Source organism: Vigna radiata, chromosome 7 (assembly GCF_000741045.1).
Source record: "Vigna radiata var. radiata cultivar VC1973A chromosome 7, Vradiata_ver6, whole genome shotgun sequence".
NCBI lineage: Eukaryota > Viridiplantae > Streptophyta > Magnoliopsida > Fabales > Fabaceae > Vigna > Vigna radiata.
The window spans coordinates 34,792,082-34,808,710 of NC_028357.1; the positions used below are offsets into that span (position 1 = coordinate 34,792,082).

Consider the following 16,629-nt stretch of genomic DNA (forward strand, 5'->3'; position numbering starts at 1 on the left):
ATTATGCAAATCCGTCCGCTTAAATAATTGTGAACAGTGCATCATCTTGAAATGAATACGGCCTAATAAGTTTATATTTAGAAATTTTAAATTATATCACTTATTTACATATAAATATGTAACATTGTTATATAAACAAACTAGTGTGTCAAGCTTAATGAACTTCTTAGGTTCTATTTTTAATTTTTAAAAGGAGAATAATGTTTTAATAATTCTTTTTAACCATTTTTTGACAGCAAGACATATTATCATTTTATTAGTCTACTTGAATTTATTCTAAAAAATTATTCAAAACGGAATAATCGTTGAAAAGATTTTTTTCATTTTAAAAATAACACTTTTTAAAGCAAATGCCACCATTACATTGACTAAAACTTAGAAACTTTTTCTAAAGAAAAACTTATCAGCTAATTTGGTATTCCCAGAGTTATAATCAAATAATGGAATATAATTTTTTACGTTTAAAAAATATCGCCAGCTAATTAAAATTTCTTAACAACTAAGTTAACTTCATTAAATATGAACGCAATTAATTATCTGGACAATTCCGCCCTAGAAAATTTGAGGTTTCTAACGTTACAAGGAGTCAGCACAAGAATAGTTAAGGACACGTAACGAAGCCTACAAACATATAAATAAATATAATACAGCACTACGGCACATTTTCTTCAACATGAAAAGAACTACCATATCATCCTCGATGTTACAACAAATCCTAAAGCTATCAGAGAGCTTCTGCGCACACAAAGACAAGAAGAATCTAAAGGTATTAATGCACCAAAGCAGTCCATTTTGACACTGAAGCTTCCCTGTTCACACTCTTTTTGTTAAGTCAATAGCAATCAAAGACCAACTTGGCAGAAAGAAACACTACCATATAGATACATAGCCAAAAGCTTATGAGCAATAATTGTAATATAATAAATTATATAGGATAGGAACCAGATTAATTAGCCCAGTAAGCATATTTCCCAAGACTTGAGAGAGGTTATCACAACCTTTGATCATATATCTCTGCATGATGCAAGAGAGATTATTATTAGGTCTAGACCAAAGGGTTTGTTGTTGAAGATCCATAGCCACTCCATGATCCTGAACCGTTAAGATATCCCAATGACACTTTCTCAGCCTCAGAGCAAGCCTGATCTTGCCATTCAAGGGACAACAGCTTAGGGTTTGGCTTCACGTCAACTGAACCGTTAAGGATGTTATGACCTCCATCATAGGGCAACATAAGTCTCTGGCAAGAGTCCATTATATAACTTCCGACATTGCTAATGCCTCCATCAAGGGACATGCCCCCAAATGCTGCACTAGAAAGACCTTGATAATTCAATGGCAATCCATTGTAGCCACTCATATCACCAAGCCCAACACCACCACCACCCACACTCATATCACTATTTTCAAGAACATCCAAACTCCTAGTTGAACCCCTAATCATATTCATACCATCCAACCCGCTTTCCATGAAGTCAATATGCCCAGGGTTCTCTAGCATCCCCATGCTATACTTACTATCCATGAAATTAGGGTTTCCCAGTACCCCAGCATTAGTCCCAAGTATATTGTTGAGGTGGGAAAACTGCACATCCAAGAAGGAATGTTGAAGATCTTTGTGATTATGAATATAAGAGGGTCCTGCAGGTTGTGTTTGGTTTTGATTAATAGCTGGTTGGTGGTCATTGTGTTTCTTAGTTGAAACTTTCTTGTTCTTTCTGCAACCACCTCCAACAGGAATGTTCCTGAGAGTGCCTCCTTTGGTCCAGTACCTTCTACATGTCTTGCAGAAATACCTGGGCTGAGAGAGACTGTAGTTGTTGTAGTAGCAGAACTTGGTGTGTGTTGATTCACACCTAGGGCACTTCAGGGCTTGCTCTTGTGAGGGTCTTACCCTCCTCTCTGTCATCGGTCTCGAGCATGGAAGCATGTCGGCAGATGGTGAAGAAGAATCCACCCCACATTCCTCGTGAATTGTGCCCTGACATTTTATACAAGACAAACAATAATTAATGAATAGGAAAATGTGCTGCGTACTGTCAATTTTGTCTTATTTTGGATTCAGACATTCTCTTTATTCTTCTGCTAATTCTCACTCTTCTTTCTTTCCTTGTCCGTTTCCCACTCCCCCATTCACTTTCGTGCAGCAAACCATTTTAATTTACACAGATAATTGCATAGTGCAACTTGACATATATACACATGCTGTTACAAGCTTCTTGGTTAACATTTTACAATTCTAACCATACATCTTGATCAACTAAAAGCTCAAAAACTCTCGTCAAACCGTTCTATTTCACTACTGCGGTGTGAAATATGAAGACTTAATATAAATAACAAGTACTACTAGAGTAGGAAGGCCAAGTTATAATGACTACTCATTAATTTGCACAGAAGTACACACACATATATATATCAGTATGACAATATGGTTCTCGGGAATTTCGAAAAGTAGAAGCAAACATATTCCTTTCACAGATATACTCCTGCATACCTGCAGCCATTGATCTGATGAATTCATGCAGACATGGAGAGAGGAAAAACCCATTTACAAGAAAAATCCAGGAGCTGGGAGAAATGGGAGCTTTTGTTCTGATGAACAAAGTTTGTTACTATCTTAATAAGTGCCTTTGTTAGCAGTAGTGTATGATGAGCTTGGAACAGCGAAAGAAAAGGGTTGGCCAAGTGGAAGTGTAGTTGAAGAACTGAGGAAGGCAGTGTCGTCCGATGAGTTTCGTTGTATAGTGTGATTGTGTTGTGCGACAATGTGAGTGTTAAGTGACAGTGAATAAGAAGGAAGAAAAAGGTGAGAGGAATGAGTTGCGGTGAGATATCGTACTTTATAGAGAGAGGATGTGTGTGATAATCTCCCGTCGGTGACAAAAAAATAGTGGGCCCTTATAACATGTGGGCCCACTGCTTAGGTGAGCTTGACCAGATAAATATTGAGTGTGACAGTGACAGTTAGTGGTTGGTATGGAATGAGATAGGCATTAAGCAAAGTGTAGCCGTTGGAGAGGTAACTGTGAGGGGTAGAGAAGACAGACAGAAACATAGTTGGCACTACAGAGATGTCTGAATGAAGTGACAGAAGCTAGGTGAGAATATTTGGGTCCTCGATAAAGAACACATACCGAAAGAGCACTCTACTTGTGGACCCCAAAAGCACTGGACCCTCTCTCCCTCCTCCCACAAGCAAGGCATATATTCCCACATTCTCCCTCCTTAATATTTTTCATCTCTTTTTCCCTCCATTTCATGCTCTTCCTACCTACTTATTTATTGCCTAAATTATAATCATGTTTTTCTTAGCTTTTCATTCAAACATAAAAATACAAGAAATGAAATATGCAGAGTTTGATGATCAGAGAAAAATTGCAGATTTTGATAGAACTAACATTTCAAATGAATAATTAAAGCAAGACCCTTTTCAATTTTAGTACTGATTAATTAATATCTCAGCGTTCTACAAGGCTGCTTGTGAATTGAAGTAGGAGAATAGAAAATGTTCCAAACTCACTACTTTTTCTGTTATGTAATAGAATTTTGAAATGATGACAGCTGAAATAAACTGAGTGTAATGTCATTCAATTGATAGCGATATTGTTGGACTGGGGAAGTTTTGGGGAATAAACTGACAAACTTGTATGTGAAGGGTGACAGCTGAACGAAGGAGAAAGGTATAGTACTGTGGGAGTTTATGATATCCACTTATGGCATTGGTGTGAGTGAGGAACACAATCCAACCTAATCTAGAGGAACCAAACCCCAAGTACATACTGTGTGTCAGGTGAATAAAGTGAGAGTGAGTCCACGTTACCCTCCTACACCTCATCTCAGATTCTTCTTGTTTTGTTGATGCATGAGTGAGTGAGAATTTGTGTTTGTTGTGGATGAATATGTTATATCTTTCAATCATCTATGAAGTACAAAGATAGATGAATGGATTACTACTGTTTCAATCATCAGCATGATATCATTGCTCCTTGATCTGTGTGTATTATAGGTCTTGTTTCTTTATTTGCTTTTCTGTTGTGGAATGTACAATAAAACTTTCTAGTTTTCAGCTACTGATGAGACCAATGATCATTAGGGTTAAACAGTTAATCATTACATATTTAATTAATTTTGGGCTCAGTTTCTTACATCAAGGATGTTTAAATTTATTTTTAGTGTTTAAATTTAGATTGTAGTTGAAATTTGTCTATATTTAAATTTTAATATATTTTAATTTTTAAACTTTAAAATGAAATAAATATAATTATTTTAATTCGATGAGATTAAATTTTTTAACATGTTAAATAACTTTTATAATTAATATTTAAAGTAATAATTGACATTTAAAGTAGAACGTGTCAAAATGTTTAAAGTTTAAAAACTTTTAAATAAGAATAATCTCTAATTTCTATATTTCTAAGTTTAAAAATATATATTTAAACGATGACTTTTGTACTATTGAGAAAAATGAGTTGGATTAAAAGCGAGCTACTCACTTTTAAGTGAAAATTAAAATCGCGTGTTGAAGAGTTGTAATATTTTCTTTTATAAAACAAATAAACAAAATAATGTTCTAATGTAATCAAATAGATAACCTTTTTGTAGTAATAAAATTTATAAATTATCTTATTTACTTATATTTATATCATTAGAATTATCAAATAAGTGTATATAGAATCGAGGTTGTGAAAATATCATTACTCAGAAAAGAACTTACAAAAACACGAGGAGGTATTTCTTCTTTCTCCAAACATATCTACTTACTAATAATTACAATTATAAAATTTATTGAAGATTTGATAAAGTCCATATATTATCATTGACAAATCTCACATTCGGTAGTTGATTAATCTCATTAACCAATATTAGATTGAGCGTTTACAAATTTATCTGTTTGATTTATGCCAGTCATTGAACTAAAAACGTATGTTAAAATTTTGAATAGGGTAAGTATGAAAAGGTTGATTAAGGATCCAAATTACCAAGCATAAACCCATGCAAGCCTTGAATCTTAATGTAAAATTCAAAAAATGTGTTATATTTGTTTGGAAAACAAAAAATTGAGAAACGTATTCCTTATTTTATTATCTTAAAAATTGGAAAGAAAAAGATATAATAGTGCTTGATTAAAATACAAATTTTTGTCTTAGTTTTAATTTATAATAAATTTAACCGATAATAAATACTCATAATACAATTACCCAACACCCAATATAGTAACATCGTATTCTGGCCAACAGTTAAAGCAGTTAAAGAGACAAAATTTGTATAAGTATTCTCTGGACTTATCAGGAAGAAAAAGTGTTTTTGTTTTCCTCTTTTGTCATGAAAAATATTTCAGTCGATCATGACATGTCCCCAGGTAAAGGTGGGAAAGGTCCATACGTACATTATTTAATCACATTAAAAAAACGTTTTAGACAACGAGATCTTATAAAATATTAATGTTTATAACTATGTATTTATATTTTAATTTTGTTTAAGTTAAAATGTAATCTAATTACAGAGTTAAATACTTTTTATTCTTAAAATTCAAAACTTTTATCATGCGATATCAATATGTTTTTCTATATAAAACTTGGGTTTTATTAATTAAAAATTATGAGTAAGATGCTTTGTCTTTCTACCAGATGCACACATGATTAACCATACTTTTCAGATATGGGAAAACTTAAAAACTGCCAAGAGCCTTCAATCTCAAGCTATCTATATCTTTATGCTGCAATTGTATATATATTTTGCTTTATTTCTTCTCATGCTTCTTTTTCACTTTCCTTCTTTTACTAAAAAATGAATGACATTTCTGAAAGGCCAACTCGATCTCTCCTCAATTTAAAAGCTGAAGTTCTTCTCAAAAATATTTAAAGCTCAATTTTTTTTAGGGTTGTTTTTTTCTTCCAAAAATTTTGTATCTTTTTTTTTTTTTCCTATTTGATACTCCAATTTATCTTATAATATATCACCCCCTTCTTTTTTGTTAACAATAGGGTATCAAATAAGTATATATAGTAAAACATATACCTCCTTTTCTATCATAGTCTAAATTTCGAAACATAGATTTGCTCCATCATAGCCTTGTTTACAGCAATTGGCTAGTAATGATTTCTTATGCTTTCTTTTAACAAACATAGACCAATGATAGGTTAAGAAATCCCATCGCCATGATTTTCTCACTGATTATGAGAAGTTTGATTGTATACATCATTATAACGATGATTAACCTTCGAAAATGACTAATAAGCTGTGTGTGGTCCGACCAAGATTTTGGTCAAAAATCAGAACAGTCATCATCCCTCGTAATGGGTGCAGTCAATTTGGAATTGTGTGGGTCAAATTAATCGAAAGGGTTAGCCTTAGCCCCCACCACCATGAACCTCCTTTTCAATACATCCAAAGTTTTCCTTCAGAATTGAACAGCTATAGCAAATGCAAATGCAAATGCAAATGCAAATGTAAATGCAAACAAAACCGAAATGGAAAAGCCCCAGCTCCCTTTTATATATAGCACCACATACAGCTACGAAATAGCTCCCGATCCCACACCCAATTATTTGAAACATTATTTTGAGTTTTGAAACACTTGTTTTATATATAATTAGTGTTATGCAGATGGGTTGTTTTTGGTGATGAGTGTACGTTATGAGGATATTTTTTGTGATATGATGTTCGCATGCGCGACAGTGGGAAGTGCGGCGCAGTGGAATGAGTAAAGAAAAGAAAAGATAATTAGTGTGAGATAAAATGGTGAGTTGTTTTATGCAGATGGAGGAATCTATGGGGCAGATGAGAGGATCTTTATCCAGCAGATCACTATATTTTATAAAATCTTTCATGTTGGTTTTCGTTTTGTCCCCTCTTTCATTTTGTTTCTAGGCAACCATCCATAATCATTACTGTTATATTTCTGACAGATTTCAGCTTTAAGGACCCACTTTCTTTTACGAGTTTCACACACATACACTATATTTCTACATCAAATAGTTTCCCGCGTTTCTCATCGTCTTCTGATGTCAGGTGCAACCCAAAATGGAAGCAGAGAAACTAACAAAGGAAACAGAAAATAACATGGAATTCTTTTGTAAAGTATCATATAGTAAAAATAATAGTCACTCCTAGTTTTTCTTTCTTTATTTTCATTTACAGGAGGAACAACCTTCTTATATGTATACTTCTTTTTCATATCATGCATTCTTCCAAACAATGGAGGGATAATGAGATATATTTTCATTTTGCTCACTGTCGGTTTACTCCTGTTAAGTGGAACCCAACAATGTGTGGTGCTGAGAACAAAGTAAAGAAGAAAAAATAGGGTGTTTTTTTCTATATTAAGACGGAGCTATAAGGAAAAGAAAAAGCATTTTCAAAAATAAAACTTTTTTTTTCTTTTCATTTTCTTTCATCAATTTAAATTTATTTTTTCTTATTGACTTTAGTGTTCAAAATATATTGATGTATTGCATTACTGAAAAGATATATATAAAAATTTACAACATAATTTAAAAAAAAAAAAAAATTATCCATGAAAACTAACATACGTGTTAAGTCAAACTTAACTCTTGAACCTTGAACATAATATGTAAAAGAATTTATAACTCAATTTTGACTCATTTATTTAATTGATTCAGTAAACTTCTCAATTCATTTATAACTTTAGTTTATTTTTGGTTTCATAAAAAATTATGGAATTACTTTTAACTTTAGTAGCTTAGAAACACATTTCATTATAGTATTTGGATTGTTTACACTGTTTGACATATTTTTGTTTCAATGTTAACTAAGAAACGTGCTTGAAACAACAAATAAAGTTAAAAAAAAATTGGTAAAAAAGACTAAAACCAAAGTTTTCTAAAGTTGAAAGACTAAATTGTACCATAGTTTGAAAATGGACTAAAACCAAAATCGTTCCAAAGTATAGGAACTAAAAACATATTTAACCCAAAAAAATTTTAACAAACACACACACCATGTCATTTAAATAATCAAACATAATTGTACAAATTTTGAGATTATGTATTTGTATCTAATTAAATAGTTATAAGTTTTGATAATTTGGTTATGTTAATATTCCAAAGTGTATTACTCATTTTTATCACATACAATTTTATTAAAAAAAAACAAGATATATAAAAGAATCATATTAAATTTATGATAAAATTACATTTTACAAAATATAGATAAATTATATTTATTAAAATAAATAAATAAATAAAAGTAAAATATTAAAGTAATTTTTTCTATGAGTAAAAGTTAAATTAAGTAATTTATCACAATAATGATTTTTCTAAAAAAACATGAAAACTTTGAACTGTATATTTTTATAAAAGTAAAAATATTGATTATCATGATTCTCTAATATTCTAATGAAACCACTCAGTAATCTAATAAGAAATCATATAAACTAATGTAGAATATTTCTCAACCAAAGTTTATGTAAAATCTTTCTCCAATTTAAAACACAAATAACTGCATCAATTCATTATAAATAAAAGTTTACACCCCTACAAAACCTAAAAAATTATTCGCATGTTCATCTTTACTTCCTATGAAAATATCAATCCATATAAATAAAATAAGACAACCTATGATTGCACCGTTAATATGAAATCGCACAAAAGCAACCTAGACCAAGACTTAAAGAAATTGCGCTCAGCGTCAAAAAACTACTCCTTATTGCCAAAGCCACTGGAATGTGGCCTTTAATGCAGAAAACTACCCTTCAACACCATATCAGTTGACAGCACACTCTATATTGGATTTAATTATTATTCAAACTCATTTCAAAAGACCAATTAGGTCTCATTAGCAGTATATTTGATTCTTAAACCTGTTTATGATTTATATTTGGACTCCAATTGCTCAATTGAACATAATTTCAATGCTTTTAGACCAAGTTAAGTACCCAAAATCCCAACTAACAATTCTTGATATGTAAAAACTAGATTTTTGCAAAGTAAGCTACCAACCAAGTCCTAATTGATTTAAGAATAGTTCCCAAAGATGCAGAATGTGCCTAAGACCTTGACTTTAGAATTTCACTACTCAAAATCCCTAAAAATGAATTAAAAAATTATATAAAACACATGCTATTAGCTAACAACCAGTTCTACATCAGATTCCTATTAATATATAGCTCAAACCAATCTTAATTGACCACACATTTTCCCAAATACCAATTATCTTAACTTTTCGCATGTTAAAACCCCATTTTTACCCTCAAAGCTACATATTTTGTCTACTTAATACAAATCAAAGATCTATAACAGCATAGCAACTCAAAGTTTTACCTCAAACTAATATCTTAAACTCATCCAAAGCAAATTTCACCTCAGCATAACAACTACACACCCTCATTCAATAATGTTCACATAAGCACACAACATTTATAAGCAATTCAACATACTCGATTTCTCGATTCAATTTAATATTACAATTCAACCACACCATCATCATATAATTAGAGATTATAACTTGTCTACCAAGTAAACATCAATTAAACTACATTCCTTTACCTTAAAGAGAACTACACACCTTTAAGAACGCCCAACATTTATTTCAAACACAGGGAACTTCTAGAACCTACAACCCGCGAAATTGAAATCAAAGTGAGTCCTTATGACCATTAACCATCAAGAAACAAGAAAAGAAAGGTGGATGACACATGTGTCACCCTTAAACTAAAGATTTTAGGAATGGAACATCAAAAGGAAAAAGGAACATAAACTTACTTGTTCTATAAAATAAATTGATCAGTTAGCAACGTATACCTTATTAATGTGATCGCTTAGACACCTTTTGATTGTTAAAGAGATTACTCAGAAGTTAAAAAAGGTAGAAAGAAGGCAGAGAACTCAAGAGAAAAGTTTTTTTAGAAAAAATACAAGTGTTTTAGACAATGAGACAAATTTAAGAAATTTTATTTATATTATCTAATATTTTAACTTTAAAATACTCAGTCTCATTATTTTAAAATACTTATCAATTCTAGTATTTTATTTTTTAGATTTTTACAAAAATAAATATTCATTAAATACAGTAATTTTTTAAGAAATATTTCGTTATCATGGTCTCTAATAACAAAATATTAATGAGATTTAAACAATCAGTGCAAAATAATTGACACATCACATAATTAATAATAACATCTAATTACAACGACTCAACTGAAAGATTTTAAAATCTCAATAGACCACAGAAATTTAATAAAAACTCAATTAAAAGATTTTCTAAATTTATCATGATCTTAAAGCATAATTAAGTGAATTTACAATTGAATAAATAAAAGCTCTACTTGGTGTGGGCCTATTTTTGTTATTGGTCCAACCAAAGCAAGAGTGGGAAAAGTAGCGTGCAAGTAAAATGGGTTAATACAATTTGGGAGTTACTCCCTGTAGCTCCCCAATTCCAACCCCCACCCCCCCAATTTTTTTGGATTTTTTTTAAATACAAAATTAATCTTTATGTTTTTTTATTTTTACCGTTTTACACCTATTTACTAAAGTTAACCTACTCTTTTACAGTCTGCCTCAGTCAAAACACACAGACTCAAATTCCTCTCCTTCGTATTCCCACCCCCACCCCCACCAAAGCTTTTGAAACGCTCCTCCTCCAAACGCTCTCTGCAACTCTCACTCTCCCATTTATACGTTAAAAATATATTTAAAAATAATACATCAAAACATATAAATTTCATTATTAAAATATCTGAAAATTAATATAAAAAGTAAACTAATAAAACAAATCTTAAAAATGGAATGGGGGGTGGGGGTTAGAATTGGGGAGGTACAGGGAGTAACCCCCAAACTATGACCTGCTAGTTTTGGGTCCCTATTAAAACATCATTGGGCCAACTACATAAAACCCAAGTTGAAACTCAAACTGCTTTACGTGTTCTGTTTCAATAGATTTATGACATCAAACATGATCACATAGCTTAGGTTCAATTCAAATCCCAATAACTCAACACAAGAATAGGGTAAGAGATACGTATTTTCTTCAAAAGATACGTGTTTGAATCTTTAATAGAGAACTAAAATTCAACGAAATAACGTTGAGTTGTTGAAATTCACCCTACTCATATACATTTCTTAATCATTCACTTTCGATCATAATATGACAACCCAGAAACTTTTTCTTCCTGTAATCCCTTTATGCTTAGGAAAATAAAATTAAAAATAGGTGAATAAGATGCCATTGTAATTTTTAGATAGAAAAGGCATATATACTCTTGGATCACATTAAGCAATTAACCAAATACGTAGTTTAGAAAACATAAGGGGTTCCTTTTTTTCAAGACATTAGAATATATTCCTTATTCAGTGTAAATATGACAAACCTTGCACTATGAGTTATACACCCATACATCTCACCTTCTACCTAATTAAATTCTCTTTTTTTCTTTTCAAAAAAGAGAATTTATCGTAAAGAAAGTGATAGTGGACGAGATAAAGATATTCTCATAAAAAATAAAATAAAAGGAAAAAAAAGGATCAATAACCAAATTCCAAGGAGATTATGATTTTTCTCAATGGGTAGATTTCAATATTGACTTCTCCAATGATGATTCTCCTAAACCAGAATTTTAAAAACGTCAACCAAAACGACCCAAAAACTATCCAGCCCAATACATCAAAGTTGAAAAAAATTAAAGACAAGAAAGAAAATGATTTGATTGAATAGTAGCTATAATAAAATTAAAATGTTGTATTTTTTGTGGATTTTTTTTCATCATTCCATTATTATTTCAAACAGAGTGAATGCAGTGTGTTCCTCTTTTGCAAGATTTCCTTCTTCTCTTCCTTACCAAGTCTTTAAAACTCAATCACATCACGTTGCCTTTGTTTCTAGTATTTTCATACTAAGCATTCTCTCTATCCGATTACTCTTAAGAAATTAAACCTTTGCAACTATCTACTTTATACATCATGAAAGCGATACCCAATTAAAATAAAATAACTTCAAAACGTTGAGAAAACTATAAAAATTAAGAAAACATAAAAAAAAAATGTAACGATGCTAAGGTACGGAGATATTTAAATTAATGAGTGTTTAAAAGGGGAAAGCTGCATCGTCAGCATGGAAATAAAATAATAAGTTTGACATATAATATAATGAATTAATAAATAAATAAATAAAAAAGTATGGAAAGTTTGACTAATGCCTTAACGCCCAAGGATGTAATGTAGGTATAGGTAAAGAAAGCGAAATAAAAAAGAAAGAGGGGTTTAGATGATGAATACTAAGGTCGGTTGTTAAAATTTTGATGTGGTATTAGCCATGTTCTTCCACCGCCTTCACCCTAACCTCTCTTTTCTTCCTCTGCCGGTTACCGTTACTCTAACACACGATCCTCGTGTTCCTCTTTTCTTCAACGCCAAGTTTTCTCTATCTATAAACATCACCTACAGATTCTGCCACCAACTCTTTTAATTTCCCCAAATTCTTTCATTCCTTCCTCTATTCCCAATTTCAATTCCCCTTCTCTTCTCTCTGCATTATGGACAGACCCATCCACCACTCATCGGACACGCCTACTTATGTTTCGGATGATGAATCAGTCGTTTCTGATTGCGAGAGCGGGGTTTCAGGCGACGAGGGCACGTTTTCCGGAGCCTTTCTGCCGGCGCCCCAAGACGCCCTTCGTGTCCGGACTAGATTTGTCCGGAGCTTGCTCCTTAACGGATTGATGCCCGAGGTCTTGTCGATTGCCAAGAACGCGCATTCCTCCGTCATGGCGCGTGCGCGTGCTCAGTGCTTTCAGATTTTTGCTCGTGCGGTGGCGGAATTGCACGAGGGTCGTGCTAACGTCAGGTTCGCTTGGTACGGTGCGTCCGGTAAGGAAGAGATAGCTGATATCGCCCAACATGGTTTTGGCCACGCGCACTGTAACGGCCTGCGTCTCTCTCCGCTGGATTCCCCACTCCAAAGGCACGCGTGTTTTCACTGTTCCATTAATATTTTTTTTTTTTCATTTAATTTCATTGTTGTGTGTTTTATAATATTGGTTTCTGAATATGAAAGTTTTCTGAATTTTGCTATGTTTTTGCGTGTGCGAATGCAGTGTCAAGAGCTCCGGTGTAGACAGTGACGGCGTGAGGTACTTGTTGTTGTGTAGCGTTATATTGGGGAAGACGGAGGTGGTACCACGTGGCTCCAATCAACGACGTCCGAGTTCTGAAGAGTACGATTCTGGGGTGGACGATCTTTCGGCTCCCAAGGAGTATGTTATTTGGTCTAACCGGATCAACACTCATGTTTTGCCCGAATATGTTTTGAGTTTCACGCTTCCTTCCTTGAAAGGTTTGTCTTTGGAGTTCTTATCGTGGTGCTTGACTTTGTCAGTTTTGTGACTGATTCCTGATGTTGTTCTGGAACTCTTTGTGTGCTTGATTTTGTAGGGAATGCGAATATTGGGGGACCTTTGAGGCCCTCTTCGCCATGGATGCCATTCCCAGCTTTGATTTCGGTGCTTTCGAAGATTTTGCCTGCAGATCAAGTTGCCATCATTGTCAAGATACGCAAAGATTATACAGTAAGTGCTTTTAGAGTTTGATTCCGTGGCTAGCTAGTTTTTTCTTAGCTGAAATGGTTATAAATTGAGCATATTAGTCAACAGCACACTGTAGCAACCGTATAGCAGGATAGGATAGTTGAGTGAAGTGCCCATCGATCGTTTTAGGATTCTAATAACAGCACTTTTCTATACAAGCCACAATGTTGCAACCGCCACCAAAACTAGTGGCTTTTGGCGCGCCATAGCAATGCTATCTTGATGTAGCCTTAAAAATCCATTTTACCCTTTAAAGATATTTTTCTGGGTTTATTTGGGTAAAATATTCTTCAAAAGTAAATAAAAAAACATCTGTGCCTCTGTTTGACATCTAGACCTTCACACATCATAGGACTATTTTTTATCCAAGTTTCGAACTTTCTTCTTCCTACTCCTTTCACTTCACGCCAAATTTTCTTTTTTCTATTAATTTCACCTGTCATCTTACCTTTTTTTTACTTCATTGCTATGTTGTTCTGAGAGATTGATGGTGACAGTGTGTTTTGCATAAACTGTGACTTACTAATTATCATGAATTTCCTTAATTTTGGATTTATTTTTTGTGTGATTTGTTACGGAGTTTATAATTATGTGTAAAGTAATTATTTTAGTTAGTATTATAATGTCTAAAATGGTATTCATCCCGCGTACTGCTATCTTGCTATATTCCAGAGTTAGCCATTGCACTCTATTTTGTGTAATCGATACATATGATATTGAGTGAGTTTTTTTTTCTGCTTTGCAGGAATTGAAAATTTCTCGGCATGAGATGATACAGAGAGTGAGAAATATAGCAAGTGACAAATTGCTAGTTTCCATCATCAGATCTTTCAGAGCCAAGGTACATCTGTCCTATCCTCTTTGTGATGATATGATCTTCCTAAGTTTAAAGAATGTCTGTCGTGGCAGATTTATTTGTCTAGGATGTTAAAAACATTGAACATAATGGTCTTGTTGTGAATAAAGTTAGTAATACTCATTGTGCTAATTACGCCAAGACGACATCTCGCATTATGTTTTCTGAACGCTTTGAAATTATAAAGTATTCACTTGGTTCGTACAAAATTATCTTTGAACTATTATAAACCAACTGTAAGTTGTAGAAAGAGATCATCATGAATGACTAAAATTTTCTTCAATTAAGGTATCAAAAGGCTGGACCGACAAAGTTGTCCAACATCATTGTTAAATGATGAGTTGCTTGAATGTATGATTAAATTTATTCGACACAATCACTTTCCAGTGGCGATGAATGAGATTATATACTTAAAACACCCTCCTTTGGAAAGAAAGATAAAACTGATTCAAAATTGGTCCCGTTGATTCTGTTGTCTTCTTTTAATTATGTGTATGAAATATTGTCTGTACTGTTATTGTTAAGAACAAGAGCTAGCCCGTATTTTAGGCTATTGAAGTGCGAGAGTAATATATCATTTACAGTGATAAAATCTAACTTGGCTTCGAAATCGCGTAATTTATATGATGCCTCTTTACAGTATGAACTAGATAGTTTTCGTGTCTTATCTTATTTCGGTCATGAATAGGTTGCTAACCTACCTTGCTGAATATGTTTTTTCAGAAAACACCAGCAAGCTTTAAAGCAAACAAGGGGAAACAAGGGCAAGGGGAAAGAAGAGCAAGGGGACAGCCAGTAGCATGAACGCCATGATTGTTCATATGAGTTCTATTAGCTATTACACGAAGTGAATAGAAGAATACTTGAAGAAACACGATGCTCGTAATACTAACCAAACTTACATTGAGGTGGGAAAGTGAAACTACGGAGTAAGAAGTAGAGCATAATTTTTTAGACCTTTTAATTTGCTTCTAGGATGATATACTCATATTCTGGGATATAGGTGATTCTTTTTCTTTCTAGCTAGTTACAGTTACTGGTTGAAATAAATATACCTTTACCATGGTGGCTGCAATTTGCCGACTTCAAGTGTTCCTTTATCTATGCTCATTGGCTATACGTACACCGGAGTTCTTTGAAGTAGTTTGATAAACTCTGAAAAATCAAATCAAGAGATTGTTTATTTTGGGTTTAATGCGTACATCCAAATTGTTTCGCGTCGCACATCTGTTTCCATGAATGACCTCGTATACTTGAAGTAGCCAACTCAAATTCAAAAGTCTTTGATTGGAATTGTGGTTCCCTGGGATATTAATGGAGTAAAAGGATGGATTGGATTATGTTGGGGTAAAAAATTGAACTGATGAAATATAATTGTTTTAGTGTAGTAAGTCAGTTCATCTTGTTAAATTGTCATTTTATCCTATCCTCATTATAGTTATTATATTCATAAATTTAGTATTTCTTCGTTCTCCACTCCCATATGGGTGGTGGTCCTGTGCATGGCAAGTTGCATGAAAATTTATGGAGTCTTTGGTACTTGGTAGAGGATTGAGAAAGGAATCAAAAGGGGTGTACTAATGTTTAGAGGGCTTCCGAAAGGCATTCTTGAAAAGTCAAAATGTGTGGCTTAGTTACTTGGACAAGAAGGAAAAAAAAATAATAATAGTAAGATTGTAATGTAAAGTCATTAGCTAATGGTAATGGACTTTTGATGTGGGTTTGACCAAATTTCCGAAAGCACCAAAATCAAAGTTGGAACCGAAATCTGAATCGAAGAATAGTGTAGAACTCTCCATTTTTTTTTTGTTTTTATTTGCCTGACTAAATAATGGTTTTAATTTTGGACGTTTTTTCTATAAATTGATTGAATTGGAGTCTCGTGAGGCACGACAGCTTTTCGGCCAAACACGCATGGCTCAAGGCAAAATTTTATTGGCACCTCTCTCTTTTTTTTCTTTTATCTCGCTCTTTTTTTATAAAAGTATTCTTTCTGAAAATTAATTTCAGAATGTGTATTTAGAAATTTGTAACTTCATTTCATAATTTGGCTTAAGAATGTTGTAGAAATAAAATTTTAGGATTTATAAGATTAATCATATGTTAAATATTAGTTTACATAACTTTTTGAGGTTAATTATTAAGTTTCATAAATATTTTTTTTGTTGAATAGTTTCATTACTTTTATGATTTGATAAATAATAAGAAAGCAAAGTACCAGTCAAATAAA

The 16,629-nt window shown here is 32.7% G+C and overlaps 2 protein-coding genes across 2 annotated transcripts; one reads left to right on the plus strand and one right to left on the minus strand.

Annotated features, from left to right (window-relative positions):
* Positions 1 to 617: 617 nt before the first annotated feature.
* LOC106767229 (dof zinc finger protein DOF5.6) lies at positions 618 to 3,223 on the minus strand. Its single transcript, XM_014652073.2, has 2 exons — positions 2,495 to 3,223; positions 618 to 1,981 (listed from the first exon to the last, which is right to left on the minus strand). Exons 1-2 carry the CDS (start codon positions 2,546 to 2,548, stop codon positions 1,046 to 1,048), a joined length of 990 nt encoding a protein of 329 aa, XP_014507559.1. The 5' UTR covers positions 2,549 to 3,223; the 3' UTR covers positions 618 to 1,045.
* Positions 3,224 to 12,217: 8,994 nt separating this feature from the next.
* Positions 12,218 to 15,594, plus strand: LOC106767151 (probable inactive poly [ADP-ribose] polymerase SRO5). Its single transcript, XM_014651986.2, has 5 exons — positions 12,218 to 12,921; positions 13,055 to 13,293; positions 13,392 to 13,525; positions 14,289 to 14,384; positions 15,123 to 15,594. Exons 1-5 carry the CDS (start codon positions 12,491 to 12,493, stop codon positions 15,201 to 15,203), a joined length of 981 nt encoding a protein of 326 aa, XP_014507472.1. The 5' UTR covers positions 12,218 to 12,490; the 3' UTR covers positions 15,204 to 15,594.
* The last annotated feature ends 1,035 nt before the right edge of the window (positions 15,595 to 16,629 follow it).